Consider the following 15,781-nt stretch of genomic DNA (forward strand, 5'->3'; position numbering starts at 1 on the left):
CGCAAGAATCTCAGCACGAGGAAACTATAGGCCATATGGAATAACGATACCTGCCGTTCTGCACAGACACCGGCCCGTCACTATATTAGTTTCGTAATGTATAATAAATATATAATAAGTTAAACTACATTGATCAATGCCTCAGAGCCATTGCGTACACTCTGAGGAGTCAGACCAGTGTTCGTTTTCGCCTCTGCATTACAAAAGTGTTCCAGATCTACCACCGACCGGTTAAACGGTCATACGGCACCTGCCGTACGTCATCCTGGCGTTGGAAGTCAGACCGGTGGCTTCCGGTCGAAGTAATCCCTATTTGATCTAGCCCCACTGAATATCATTATAAACTTATTGAAGGTCGAAAACGTGAAAATGTACTTTACAGAGAATGGGTCGCTTTAGTCATCTGACAAGCAAGCTCTTGACTGACTTTTTTTTTTTAGATCTCAGCTAAATTGCATTGACCAACGTCAAATTTCCACCTGTGTTAGTACAAAGTAATCGCTACCGATAATACACCTAGCTCTTTGATATCTATTAGCTAATTTTAGATCTTAACCTAGCGTTTGTGAACTCGGTCTATTATTTGATCAGTGGTTCTTCACTTCAAACCGTTCTTGTTTGCATTACTTTGCACATTTTTAACAAAAGCGCTATATGAACTTATATTGATTGTAACTTATAAGAGCAATTTTCCCTAGTTACGAGTATTACACTATACAATACATATATATACAATAGATAACGTACTATCCTGAAACTAATCAAATGATCCCGTGTTAGGCGGCGACGCTTCGACAATGTTATATTTGTTGACGAGTGTCACGCCGATTGCGCGAGGCTGTACGGAACGAGTCATATACATCAATAAACAAAATACCTAACCTAAACCTAAAGTAGCAGCTATAGGTTAGAAAAAAATAACTACTCTTATACAGTTAATTATACAGATCTCGTACAATGGTCAAAGTTATTAAGTGCGAGTAAAGTACAAATGTTTGTCAAACAAACAGTTGAGTAGCTACTAATTAACTATACCATAATATAATCAAATCAACCAGCAACACCTATGAATTTTTTTTCGTGTACCGTTGCAATGCTAGATTTGTCACCAGCAACGACAATATATTATTCTTATCATTTATTTCCATTGTTGACAGCTTCAAAAAGTATATCCTATCGTGTCGTAAATAAAATTCATATAACCAACAAGTAAATGCTTTGATTTAAAGAGGTCTATTTATTTAATGATCGAGAGTGCAAGGGCTAGACTACAACGTCTGAAACCCTACAGAATGATCCGTCCCTACGATATAGGTGTTTCGAAATATTTTTTTAGAGCGCTTAAGGCGGGTATTCAGCCGAACTACCGACAAATTTTTCCCCTTTCTATAAATATGATTGGTAGATCTCTTGAGATTTTGTGAGTGGATGCAAAACCCACATCAAAGCAGCTTTATTTGTATAGAGCCTTTCTAAGTAAGCCTTCAGTTTTCTTCTGGGCCCGGAGAAAAATGACTACGCTCGAATGTATTGTTAGAACCCTATGCAAAACGTAGTTATGAAATTATTAGAGATTCGTAAAATGTCGTTTTTTTTTTTAATCGGTATTTTCGTCCCATATAAGAGCTCGAGAATACTTACAAAACGAACAAAAGAAAGATATCAAAAATATCGTACTGTAAATCAGTTACGGCGTATAGAGCAATGGATTTAAGAAACCTCTAAAGCCTGAAGGCGCCAAACTAAAAACCCCTTTCCCATAAGTAGCAATTCCCTACGGTAGTACCTGATAGGCCATTTAACGTGGTATGCCTTCTCGTCTAATGGCTTATTAGCTGTATCTAGCCTAATGTCTTAATAATACAGTAACAATATTAAAGCCAGCGGCTATTTGTATCGGAACTTGAAGCAATGATGTGGGGCAAAATACGTACGGAAGTGTGGTATCGCATTATGTCGACGCTCTATGGAACAAATCAACAACAAGCGTTTGTTCCGCCAATGAAAAAGTTGACGATAAAGGTCAGCACATTTTATAAGCTTGATTGTCTGCGCTGAGGTTCGAATTTAACGATATTTCGAAGTGAGTCCTTAAACGAGTGGGGCCCACTTGGACAACTATACAGTCTTTCAATATACTCGAACATTGTCCTGTAAGCAGGCCCAACAAGAATATCGCGTTCCTTTCATTATTTCTTCTTGCGTACTTTTTTGTTTTGCGTCTAGAAGGATGATGCACTGATCGAACTCTTTTTTTCATAGCAACGGTTGTTTTCGTAACCACCGCAGTGAGTGATTTTTACTCTTTATATAGACCTACCGCCCAAAACATTTAACGACATTATAATGAAATACAAAACATTAGAATTTAAACCAGAAGAGACCTAGTTCGCTAAAGCCATATGACATTTGCCTCTGGTTGAAAGAGATCAACGGATCGCTTCTTCAAGTTGCGCCTACAAAACATGCTAGACAACCTATATGAATGAGCAAACCTCTAATATCTTACTTGCATTATCTGTTTCAGTGCACTTACGTCCTTGGTTTCAGCTCTGATATTCTCTTATTGGAACTTAGGGATTCATTGATACCAGTATTCACACCTCGGGGCGAATTGTGGAAAAGATAAGTATCATTTACTTATCTTGCCGTTTTCCGTGCTTAGTAAACAAGTACGACATCTTTTGATGTCCTTTTATACGCATACTTATTAATGAAGCGCCGTGTTGGAACGATCTGATTCGACTAAATAGTAACGAAGTTATCTTAAGAGAACGTTCTTCCCCCAAAAAAAACTTAAACTCAAAATGCATTACGTGATTGCATACATCTATTATGGTTACATTGTAACGTGGCGACGATTACGGCGATGCATCTAACAAGCTCAGACGTGTGCTTTTTCTCTTTTCTGATTACCCCTCAAGTGAGGCGCTTCGTTTGTTGTGAACAAAGCGGTTTCGTAGAAGCAATCGAAATTCATGTACGCCCCAAACTGCGGCTACGCCGACTGGTTGTGTATTGTCGTATCGGACGAATTCGCCAGTATCCTACCGTGGGCCCCCTGTTGAGGGTTGCTGGGTGTGAAGTACGCGCACAGTCAACACGATCTTAGATTTTTTGACGGAATATAATGAACATACGGGGAATGACTTCGAAATATAATAAATCACTGGCGGGTTTAAAGCGTAGTGTTTGACTTAGCTAGTATGCTCATGTCCGCTGTCAGAACAGTTACATTGCTTCGCAGAACATTACGGCTGCGTCCCAATGTAGAGTCATTCAGAACAGAGGTATCATTTACGCTCTTCATCATTTACGCGATAGGGTGAGCCGGGTACGGATTAGGTTCATCTAGAAAACGAATCAATAGAGGATGTTTCATTTCTATATAGCACTGGCAACGTCCGTTTGACCGTTTTATTGACGCAATAGTGTGTTGCAATACGTGACGCAAATCTGTAAAATTTCAGGTTAACTCAAATACTAGACTTGATATTAGAACCGATTGTTTCCTACTAATTCAAAAAGGCCCCATATCTGATAGTGAAATGAATTCGTAGAAATAAATAGAATATACAGCCTACTAGTTAATTGTATCGGTGGTTTTTGCAATAAAGAATAAATAGAATATTTCTATTAATTCTGCTATTGAACGTGTGGAGCTCATGTCAAACTTGTAAATAGTCCTTTTTTTTTTTTATTTATCTTGGTCGTTTATATAGACATGTCAGAGACACGGAGTTCACTTACATGCAACAATTATTACTCCGTTACCCGCTGTGTAAGATCATGGCTTGCATACTAGACAAAATTAAATAGACGAATAAGCATCAGAGAAAGCTAGTAACAATTACTTAATGTTAATAGATAATTAACGCGAAAATCGCCAGTAGGACACACAAGGACAATAAGGAGGTCCACAGCTTATAGTTATAGCAGTATCTGTTCTAACTAAGAATCTATTTTGATCAAACCATAAATTAATTTCTCCCCAAGCCAAAAGTTTACTTATCCCTGTGGATGTATTCGGAAAGTATCAGTTTTTCGACATGTAGTTTAAATAACCTCATTTGGCATTTTATATGGCCATAGCCATGTATACGATGATATGATCGGAGGAAATCGACTACAACTGCTTCATTGGGTGACCACGTAACGATAGTTTTGAAGAAGGCAACGTCGTTCTTTTACGGTGAAACCTTGCTTGAGGTGCAAAAACTCGTTTCGCTTCTTAAATAGTTAGCGTTAATCGTTTCGCGCACAGATAGAAATGCACCCGTTTCCATTGCCTTTCTTTGCTCTAGAAATTATCTCTCTTATAGGGCCGTCCCGTAAGTTGCCATATTTGATAGCCCATACCTTGAGGGGAGGATACGGGCTCGGCGCAGCAAATACCCGACCATTGCTTTATAAAACAACATAATAGGGGAGAATTCAGCAGCTTCCAATTGTATGCATTTGTTTGGTTGTCAAGCAGCGAAACATAGTGTAAATATTTTACACCCTCATGTGAAACTACTAACCAGCCCTGTGGTAAGTGTCGTCAAGGTCGCTAGGACTAGAATGGCTAGGACAGCGAAACATGTGGCCGAAAAAAAGATCATCAAGAGAACAACAGCCGACTTCGAAAAATTCGAAGCTCGAATGGAGCAAAGGAGAACTGAGATGAGACCGTAATCGTCGTAACGTATATCCTATTCGTTGCTCCAGAATAGCTACTAAGTATCACAAGTGAAACGTACAGACATCATACGTAATTGAAGACGAAACCATTTGAATGACAAAAATCTTCTATAACTTGCTTTCCTTTTCCCCAGGTACATCTAAAATAGCTCATTTATCATGTTAAACGAGCTATTTCAGATGTACTTTTTTGTACGATCTACATACTGTGGCACATCTATCGCACTAACGATACGAGTTATTCATTAGACTTTCTCTAATCATGCTAGCGAACCTACCTATCGATTACTAAAAAAAAAAAAACGAATTACTAAAAAAAAAAAACGAATTACTAAAAAAAAAAACGAGGTATGCATGTGTGTCCTGTAGCGGTAAAAGCACGAAGAACTCAGAGCATAGAGTTGACAATCGTTTGATAAAGCTAACACTTAGAAAGAGGCTGATTTCCCATAATTTTGTAACTTTAGTTAGCAATACTAGCTAGCACAGGAACACCTGTACGTTTGCTGTATCTAACACTACAGATTATTATCCTGTTTTCCTGGCGGTCCTTGAAGGCAGCGATCGCCGACGTGTCAGGCTGCCTCGGCCGAAGTGAGATTACTCGGCGTACCTAGCTCAGTTAGCTAAGCCGTTATCTCGCTTCCCGGCCGAACCCCACGGTCATTACAGGCGTCCATTGCGTCTTCAGTACTGACGCTATATAGTTGTTGAGTATTGTTACAGGCATGTTACGCTTGTTGTCCTATCGCTCTGTTACGGGTTGGGATTTGTTCTCTAACCGCCAAACGCTTAATAGACGACGAATACAAAGGACCTGCGTAAGCCCCACGTGTCGATCCGGCAGTGTGATTTAATTTGTGTTTCACGTGCTAATTATATCTTTCGAATGGTAAAACAATGACGAAAGGGAAAAGATTTCGGTTTTTGACCTCGAGTTAAAACATACATGCTCCAAAATGCTATATGCTTTCTATCAAACGTACATGATATCATATAGTGATAGAGTGATTTTTTAAACAGTTTAATCATTAAATTAAATTTGCTATTTGTTTTTGTAGTATTTTTTGTCAATAATAATAATAATAAATAAACTTTGAAAAATTGTTTCAATTTGTGTTGTTCAAGAAAAAATGACGATGCTACCTATTGCTATTAATGGTATTCCATTGGTCTTGTGATGATATAAGTTCCTATAAATGTTTAGAGACTATTCGAAACGTTCTAACTGACCTATACGTCTACACTGTTTACTGTCTGTTTATTTAAAGGTTTAATTCTGCCGAGTGTCCAGCCGCCCTGGTTCTGTTCGTGACATAATTGGCCCGATTTTATAGAGTCTGCTAATTCTCATAAGCGAATGTCTACCCGGTACGGGTGATTTTCGTAATCAAATTTTGCGCGGTTTCATTGGATCCGTCGACGTCGACTGTGGGACGCTACAACCTAGGGGGCGCCCCAGTTGGTTTTTGGACCGCTGACGAGAGCGGGACATACCAAGGGGCCGATCGGGTAGGCAAAAAAGTTGTAGCAGAACGGACAGTTCAGCTTCGACGAACGAGGCGACAGTATCACGACAAATGTATGGGGTGAAAGAATCGAACAGCAACCCTACAATTATTCAAAACAGTATACGACATTTCTCTCACAAAAATCTTAATCGATACCGATATGCAGACCAATTAGTGCTAGGTCACGTGTCTTTTATAATTAATTATAGGAGATCATTAATTTACACTAACCTGTCTCGGACGGAACAATGTGTTTTTCCCGTTTTTCAACTATGTTTTTCCCGGTCGGAATAACGCTGCTCCTGTTCACACACTATGTGTATAAATGTTTATATTCTGTCACAAAAATCGAGAACTGGCAAATCGTTGCATTTTCTTCGAGCATTGAGTTATTATTATTATTAAAGCTCGTTTTGTTTTTCTATATGATTTTGACTATTCGCCAGTCCAACAAGTGTGCCTGCCGCGTATCTTTTTTTCTGCGCGGAAGTAGATGTCCATTGAATATTAGAACAAGCATAAACAGGGTTCGCTTGAAGAGGACACGACTGGTCGAACATTTTGCGCATTCGCGATGAAGCTGTCGTTATGGCTCTCGTTTTCGGAAGCACGCGTAGTCAGGGTTACGTTTTCTAATTCATGATCCGATGTATACGTTCTGAGACTTAATGAACGTTACTAATTATAAGTTCGTTGTCCTATGTCCTATAATCTAACTAGACCGGCTGAGCCTGGATGTGCATAACAAGAACTTCACTTCATTCACTTTTCAAAACTGCGTAAAATAGAGATCTCATTTTATCATTATTAAGAGTAAAAATTAAAGACATTTATAAAGCATTATAACTTTTTTGTAACAACGACACAGCAAAATAGTGTGTACTCCGTTATGTAGAATAATTCTATCGTATAACTAATAAACTACCAAATTAATTAATAGGAATTACGTAATCTCAACAGTTTATTTAACCCATAACTGTCTCTACAAATGTTCATGCTTCTGTGCAGCCTGGGCGGAGGATCGATTTGAGAACTCCTAATATTCAAAACGCACGATACATACACACCGTATGTCTTAGCATGACACCTACTTCAATAGCCAGCGCATGCTCACAAGTCTCGCTCTCGTTGACTATCATGGCCATCGTCATACCCGCTGCCTCATGCGGCCTCTGTACATTGTACCGTCTTACCCAAGCTTTCGGATTTTATCTTTCTCTACGTCCTCTTTCTTTCATACTGCTTGTTCAGGTGTAATAGATTGGTGTTAGCTAGATGGCACCATTTCCCATTTACCATGTTAGTAACAACAGTTCAGTGGCTCGATCTGGTGGAATGTGCATCTCGCCAAATGTTTTCATACATATCCCTTGTTTATACACATGTCCGGCTCCTGAGCCATTTATAGTTTGTTGTTGCGTGCTGCTGTTGCTGGTGCTTCTGCAACGACGGCTATTGCTGTCTTGTCCTGATTCCATGACAGAAGCGAGTGCGTACCGTAAATTAATGCATACGAGCGTCAGTAGTAGCTCGTATACTCTCTTCGTCAAAACAGTCTTAGTTTGAGCTTCCCTCACCCTTTTGTAGGTGCCGCCGCTGCTGTGGTGGTCGATGACGGGCAATAGGTTGTCGTCGTGGTGGTGCAAATAGGCAGACATCGCCTTCATCTTTGACATTTCGATCTGCAGCCAACGCTCGCAATGGCGTTGGCTATATACTACATGCATGTTCAAGCGTGCTGCGTTGCTGTTTTTGTTTAGGAGTGTGAGAGTATTCCGCTAACGAGCCGGTTGCCAGAATCGGAGAATCGGTAGTCGGTATGGAGAAGGTGAGTCCGTCACGGAAGGAACCCTAGCCGCGTTGCTATCGTTGCCCACTGGCTGCTGACACAGCCAGGGAGACAAAAAAAGAAAGTACGTACGTTTGATCGCTGGTTTGTCCTGCTGGCAAAAACTGGTTCCTCTCTTTCTCCTAGAAGTGCCGCCTCAGCAGCTGCCGCCGCTGTTCTTCTCTTTGTCTGGCTCATACTGACTAGGAGAGAGGGCATCATATGCACAGAGTTTCGCTACGTACGACTTCAGGGTTTCGTGTGCTGACCGACAGATGGCGCTAGCAACGATTCTATGCTGCCATTAACGTCCACTAGCTGTACCACTGCGGCAGCAGCAATATAGGCACCGGGTTGCATGGGGTCGCTGTTTTGAGCTTCTCTTTTTCATCTTTTTCTGCTCCCGCACACGGATGATGCTGAACACGATTAGGAGTTAGTGGCTGCTAGTTAGCCAGCCAGCCATGGTGATGCTGCAGGTTGTCTAGTTAGCTGCGCTCAGGCTTCCGCTTCATCAGGTCCCCACAACGTTCGCTTTAGCAGTGAATACATGAGACACTTGCAGGAGCCTCGAGTAGTGCTTAATCGGAAAGCAAGTCATAAATAAGTTAGCTGAGGGGAGGGGCCAAGTGTCCTGACTCGGAAATGTAGTATAACGACAGCGAACAGCAGTTGCTAGGGTCGTATTTGTCGTGATCGTTTGTCTGCCGGCTCCTATAGTGTTCCGGTGCCCGTTATGATTTCAGTTATTTGTGTGCTGTGTACCATGTGTGCTGGTGTGTACATTGTGCCTGAGCCTGCAGCACCGTCCGTGTTCTTCGTCGTGCTCTGTTGTCGCTCATCTCCGTCGATCAAGTGCCGTCATTAAATTTCTGTTAACTTAGTGTTTCATCTTCGTTTAGTTATTGTTATTGCTGTTGACATCATTGTTTTCGTCAGAATCTTCTCTTGCAGTACAGGCAGTCACCACAGCCGCCGTTGGGCCCTGTGCTTCTGCATGCTTCTGTTGCTTGTGCGTTGACAACGCGGTCGCTCCTGCTTACGCCGAAGGACCACCGCTAAACGGTACGGCCATGATACGACGACCGTGGACAGGAAACAGATGCGTCTGATGTGCACCACTTGGGTCAGTACGACCAACACCAGCTTCGCTACGACGGCAAAAGCCCCATTAAAACTACTCTGAGGACTACCTTCGGCAGCGACAACAACGTCCGTGCAACTGCGATAGCTGTGAAACGATGTAGCGTTGACGATGAAAACAGCCCCGATACTATTACCGCGCCAAGGGGGTTCAAGCACCAACGCCAACATTGCTAATCGCAGTAAAACTAGCTTCACGACTTCATTGTAATAGACTCAACCATTGTTGCTCGGGTTTGCTTCCATCCTTCGGTTCATCTGCATGAAATGGAGGCCGGCTCCGTATACTAATTATTATTGCCTCCATCAATTCGTGTATAGTGCACACTTGCATAGTAGAGGTAAATAGCGACTATCCGGACAGACTGCTCTGAGTCAGACGTCCATGGTGGAACTAATCGTGTGCAATCGGCGTTATTGGTTCTAAGCCACGATCACCAAGATGGAGTTGCACGAATCCAGTCAGCGTTATTGATGTTCATATTATATACCTACTATATGATGCGCCATTATCCGCGCTTCTGCTAAGGTAGACGTGAAAAATTCAGGAAAAAAAAGCGGCATCCTGTGTATTGCTTTGTTGTTCTGTTAAGCGTCTTCACACCTCAGTCCTGCTTGTAGGTAACTGTGATCCTCTGAAGCTGATAGAGAAAGTGTGCATCGTATTCTAAGAAAGAAATTATCGTTTACCTGTGTTGCTATTTTTGTGGCAGTTGAAATGCTGGTGAATAGAGGTCAAGACAGTGTATCCTTTAATGGTGTTTTCAAACGGACAAAGCGATGAAAGTTGATACTGATCAACCAGGCGTGTAGACGCAGTTCCATCAGGGGATTCATCGGGTGAACCATTTTGCCTGTTTGTCCTGCGCCTCATTGCCACTTCAATGTTGGACCTAACCGGAGCTGTTTCGTGCAAAGCTAGTATCCTACACCTGCATCTGCTGTTTATTTTGGTTTGTAGCTTTGCACTTTGTTCACCACCTCTCTACCGACGCCTATCTCAGTTCCCACGGATTACATGGCCCTGCTGTCTTGTGTGATCGACAACGATGTGTGTACTACCGGATCAAATACTGAATGAACTCAACCTGAGATGAGGCCCAGCCGGTAAGCGGGCGTGCTATCGGCGACTTACCTCCTGCTAGCTGGTGCTCGAGTTCAATGCTAACGTAACGTCGACCTGTTTTCGTTAATGTTGCTCGCCAACCACACATCAGTATCTTAATATCATTCGATCGATGGTAAGCGTACTGGACGAATCGCCTGCCGGCACACGTTTTGTTATCGATACATCAAGGCATGATTCGGAGTAGAACTAGTCCTTTTATTAACTTCAAAATCGCTAAAACGTTTTACTACTTTGTAGAAGTCAATGACGATTGGGTTCGCTTGTTGAACACTTCAATACATCAATTATATGTTGACGCTTAAACAGTCTTATTACAGTGAAACAGATTAGTCCCGTATGTCATTTATGCTTATACGTAAATATAGTCTGTCGGTTACGACGCTTGTGCTGACGTAGACGTTAGTTTACTTTTTATTCTCGAAGAGGGAATGACAGCGGACATGGTTGTCGTGTTTCATCGTAGCACCACATCGAGTTGATAATAGAACTGCTACTTAATATGGTTTGTAGTACGGCGAACCTCGAAACAGTGAACGTCAACCAACTAACCCCCTTCTTCTAACAGGCTGGCGTTTGTTTATGAGTCGAACCGAGCGGGGCTACGCATCCTGAGATGCCCGTGGGATCTCCTAACGGTTGCGCCGTTGAACAGACACAGAGCCGTTCAACGGCTACTAGAAGGAGCTGAATCTAGGAAGGCAAAAAACGTGGAAAGATCGAAAAAACCTATCCGGCCTGACAGATCGGACCAACCTGCTCTTGTCCGGTGCCACGTCCCAACGGCAGTCTATTTGTATTTACAGACACCTTGTAAAAACAAAGAAAAAAAACGCTTTCAAGAGGACGTCAAAAGGCGATTATACCTGTGTGTGTGCGTTGAAAAGGAAGGTTGATTTAGCGCTACACCATCTATCTACGTGAGCATTCTGCGTGTAAAATCGATGAGATCTGATTGAATTTCTGAGACTCGTTGTCAGAATTCGAACGTTCGTTGAGAAACCTGGTGGTTTCGAATCATGGAGATAGGCAAAAACACTAGCGTTTTAAGCGCGCGTTCAAACTAACAAAATGTGACTGATGAACGATTACCTTGTATATTGCTTATATACCAAAAGCCTAATTCATAAAAAAAATGGTTAATCAATCCTGAGCATCAATTGGCCGTCGCTATCCGCAAAGAGTGATACCGACATAGGAAGAGTGGTTCCCTGAATTCTCTGCTCCAAATTGACCTTATTACTTGTGAATTCAATCTCAGTATATACTAACGCCAGTTGCGATAGTTAACCAGTTTCGTTTGCTACCTGAAAACGATCTCCTTACCCCGGTGCGGGGGCTCGGATCTTTAGTTATCGCAGGCAGAGCTGTTATCAGTTGTTTACTAACGGTTAATGGGGTACGGATTAGTTTCACGGTCGTTTTCTATCAGCTAAAATTGATTGAACGAGAGACATTGTTAGTTAATTTACATATATTTAACCCTTATCTCTCTATATCGAATTGTTTACAATTGCAATATTAGCGCCATTATTTCACTTTACATTACAAAAACAAGCAAGCGCATCGAGTATCGTTATCGATGATATCATCCTCAATTTTACCTATAAAATGGCTATATACGATGACGTAACGCCTCTCTGGTGACGTTTTTTTACCTTGCTATCATACCTTCTGTTAACGCGCACCTATAACAACTTAACGCGCGTCTCAAACCTCTTGGCCGAGGTCGATTTGTCGAACTCGTCGATATTCCGGCAGTCCAGTCGTCACAGCTATCACGTTCTCGTATAAGCCAGCGACAAATAATGATCGAAGGGGCTTCGTGGAACGCGTTAACAACGACTACGAAGGATTCTGAAAAGACCCCGTAAACTAAATGCTACCAGTCGAGCAATATAGCGTCATACTCAACTTCATGGAATGATAGTACTGTTAACTTACGGATAAAGAGTAAGGGACGGCACTGAAGACTGCGAGACATACTACTTGTGAACTGTGGTCATACCACCTTAGAAGGCCTCGGTCGTGGTTACGACACTAATTCGGACAGCTAGAGCTGAAGTAGATTGACCCTAAATATCAGGTGTATATATGCCCAGAGATAAGACCTGGTCCTTTATCTAGTAACAATATGAGGCTATTTTTGTAATTCTGTTTCGCTCCATTGGCGGTTTGGGGTCGGTTACGTGTCCGCTCAGCAATTTGGCGCCGCATGGAAGTTACAATGACAAACAAACGACAACTTACAATAGGCAAATATATGCAAGCGAGCTAAATTACCAGAAAGCTAGTTAATTGCAGACAATCAGTTGGCGATAAGCTCTTAGGCCCCGCATGTTTATATTTTATCCATATAATACAATAAGGTTCTGTACATTGTTTATCCAGTAAGCAAACAAGCAATTTCGCTGGCGTCAAAACAGCCAGAAGAAGTGATAGGTTCCCTAAGTCACGATGGGCTGGATAATTCGTTTTATTTATTGCCAGTGTCATTTAGCTAGCGGGTTTTGTTAGCATGTATATGGGTGGAGTTTGTGAGCCATCCTGGTACTCTTCTGGATGCCCTGCCGTTCGAGTCAGCATGGTACACGATCGTGATTGGAAACACTACAAATAATGTACAACAGAAATTCCAAAAAACAAGAAAAACGCACTATGTAGGAACTACTGAATTGGCTCCCTAATCGTACTTAAACATGTTCAACAATTTATAGAGAGATTTACGTTTTACTTTTGCTGTCAGCTGTGCTGTTTCCTATTATTGTAGTTGAATTAGGGTATGAGAGTTGCGTGTCTAACTCTACGCCTATGACAGCCCATGTTTCGAATAGTAGCAGAGATCTAGGTAGCATAAGACGAGCGGGTACACTGCTCATGCCACGACCCGTCATATTACACCGGCATAAAGAAATCTACAAGCTATTCAAGAAGGAGATCAGATTTTTTCCCTATTCCTAAGTGAAACACATGTGCAAAGGGCAATGCAGCTCTTGCAACATTAACCTCCCGACTAACGTCCACCTTCAAACAGCTTCTGGGCACTTGAACGACATTCCACACGTCTGTGGTTAAACTGTGTTTTCGTAGGGATCTCGTTGGGCATGTCTACCCTGTCTTAATATCCCTGTAGGACTGCAACAACAAGCTGTCAAATCGAAGAGTTTATTGGCCTTTTTTTTGTCACAGAGTCTTTACCAACTCAATTACGTGTTGACCTTCTAGATTTAACCTTTTGGGAAAGGACATATTAATAAAGATCCTAAATGACCTCGTTGGCAATGTCGCCAAATTGTTAACAGCTGCTGTTGCGAGTAGTTTGTCCCGCCGTGCGGCGTGGGCTTGTTAGGCACAACTGCAGTAAACAAGTTTATTGCGGTAAATCCGGATCTTAGTTGACTGACAACACTGCGATATGTGTGAGGCTGATGCAACAGCTCTGGACATATTCAGAGCGTAATCCTGGGTCCCCATATGGGCCTTCAGGAGGTCGCGTTCCATCTTGATACTGTCAAGTAGATAAGATATTTAGATACAAGAGACGGCTCAAATCGGGCTGTTTTAGTTGCTTTGCGGCAACCGCCGTCGGGGTCTCACACAAACAGTAGTTACTCGAAGTAACAATTCAACCGCTTTCAGCGAGGGAAACAGCATGGAAAGGTTCAAGCATCAACGTCGGATTTACGAAGGCATTACGGGTACCACTTCTACTATTACAAATTAGCATCCCTTTCGACAGGCTGATCAATGGGCTAAATGTGTTCTATTTTATGCGTGTCGAGACAAATCAATCAAATTCTTTGAATGATTGTTGAAAAGCCCAGCGAAATTGGCATGAAAAACTACGACGATGGATGAAGTATTTACCTTTTTTGCGGCCCGAAGTGACCACGTGACCAAATAGTGCTGGAGTCGCCGACGCCACGACAGCCAAATATGCTGATTTGTCTCGAGTGAGTTCCGCAAGATACTCGTGTCATTTGGCAAGTAGTCTATTTGCCTTCTTGTAGTCCACCGCCACCTACGTCTCCGTTTTTGGAAAAGCATCGCGTCTAGCTTTTTGGGTTTTTTTTTTGTCGAACGATGGTGGACAGCGTTTTGTGTGCCGGGCATCTAACGAAGTTTGTTGGCCACATTGTCCCGACAGACGAGGCCACGTGACGCTTTGCGACGCTTCAAAGTCCTTGCTAGGTGTAGCTATGTAGCGTTCGTGTTAGCCGGTTAACAATGTCCGCTTGAAGATAGCCTGAAAAAAGGCCATTTGATTCAGCTCATGAACGAAATAGAGAGAAAACGGACGTTAGCTCGTGGAATCCCTTATAAATAAACATTAAGAAGAAAAGCAGCACTAGATAGATACGCCGCTCAAATGTGCTATAATGAACAAGGTAAAGGGCATAAAGAAGACGAGGAAGTAGTCTTTCAATAAGCACCTGCTGCCGCAGCTACTGTCTCATAACGCAGATTTAAATCTGGGAAAAATGAGGGGTCGTAGGTGACGCAAGAGACGATGTATTACACTTACAATGACAGGCTGTGAACTGGATTGCCGGATTTCGATTCACGGCAATAGAAACGTTGAGAAGGTGAATTCGCAGCAAAAAAAGTTGGGTCTGCGGATAAAGCAGTTGCGGCTAACTTAATGATGTTCTATAATAACGCGACACGTAAAGGACGATTCGCTGTGCAGTAACAATGAGTGAGGCAATTACGTATAGTGCCTCAATAGCGACTTCTTAACGTTTCTTCTCCTTAACAACGACGGGTTCTCTTTAGTTGGAATTCTGGGGCTTTAAGCGATTTTTGATTAAAAATCATCAGTGGCTGGTGGGCTGTTAAAATTACCGCTTTTCAGGAATCAGATCATATACGCCACTCCCATGTATATTCGTGCAACGAAGGGATCGTATCGCAGTATAGGAATGCTACTGTTTCAGTCCTCTGTGAAGATCTCACTTAGGCGAATCAGAGATTACGCTTGGATCAACAACTCACGCAGTATTACTATGATTATTATTACTTCGCACAGTGTAATACATATCATAACTTAAGCTAGATTCAAAGTGCTTCTATCACATCTAAAAGCTCTTCGTCGTAAGGTCGAATATAAAGTACTCTTCTTGAAAAGCTGTTTTGACGCATCGAAAAATAGAGAAATCACATATTGGGCCGGTTTCATTGTTGCCTACGCTGTCGTTGTTGTCGCTGTTCTTGTTAAATCTTCTCCGCCGCGCCAAATGCTGTGGGCGCGCACCGCTGTTTCGAAGTAAAGGTGATCTTCTCTGTCGATAACTGCCTCATAGAGCTTCGCAGCTGAATGGAATCGGCTGATCGGGCTCTCCGTAGATTGACAAAGCGGATTACGGAAACATAAAACTTGTGTGCTTCCTAGACCTTTTTGACCCAGTTTCCTGTGCTTGTAAAATCCACGTATCGACGGTATTATACGAAACGACGAAGCCAATACGAAGAAAGGGCTGACTACCGATG

The 15,781-nt window shown here is 42.2% G+C and overlaps 2 protein-coding genes and 1 long non-coding RNA gene across 6 annotated transcripts in view; 2 read left to right on the forward strand and 1 right to left on the reverse strand.

The window, feature by feature from the left end:
* Positions 1–3,589, forward strand: part of LOC111266318 (uncharacterized) — a 52,513-nt gene extending 48,924 nt beyond the window's left edge. The window contains exon 12 of the transcript XR_002684025.2: positions 2,528–3,589. The gene's annotated coding sequence lies outside the window, so the exon portion shown is untranslated. The remainder of the gene's footprint in view (positions 1–2,527) is intronic.
* A 138-nt stretch (positions 3,590–3,727) lies between these two features.
* The window catches only part of pyd (zonula occludens-like protein polychaetoid), a 37,416-nt gene continuing 25,362 nt past the window's right edge, over positions 3,728–15,781 (forward strand). The window contains exon 1 of one of the 4 annotated variants that reach the window (XM_022843723.2): positions 3,728–6,195. Coding sequence is in view for 2 of the 4 variants with exons in the window: in XM_022843724.2 (XP_022699459.1) it covers positions 10,404–10,406 (3 nt within the window). In the remaining 2 variants the exon portion in view is untranslated. Of the gene's footprint in view, positions 6,196–8,381; positions 10,407–15,781 lie in introns of those variants that run through there. The other 3 variants (XM_022843724.2, XR_015313385.1, XM_022843719.2) reach the window with 3 other exon arrangements.
* On the reverse strand, positions 11,764–15,457 carry LOC111266324 (uncharacterized). Its single transcript, XR_002684030.2, has 3 exons — positions 14,817–15,457; positions 14,159–14,561; positions 11,764–12,148 (listed from the first exon to the last, which is right to left on the reverse strand). It is a non-coding gene; the product is annotated as an uncharacterized LOC111266324 (long non-coding RNA).

Source organism: Varroa jacobsoni, unplaced genomic scaffold, assembly GCF_002532875.2.
Source record: "Varroa jacobsoni isolate VJ856 unplaced genomic scaffold, vjacob_1.0 scaffold_1071, whole genome shotgun sequence".
Taxonomy (NCBI): domain Eukaryota; kingdom Metazoa; phylum Arthropoda; class Arachnida; order Mesostigmata; family Varroidae; genus Varroa; species Varroa jacobsoni.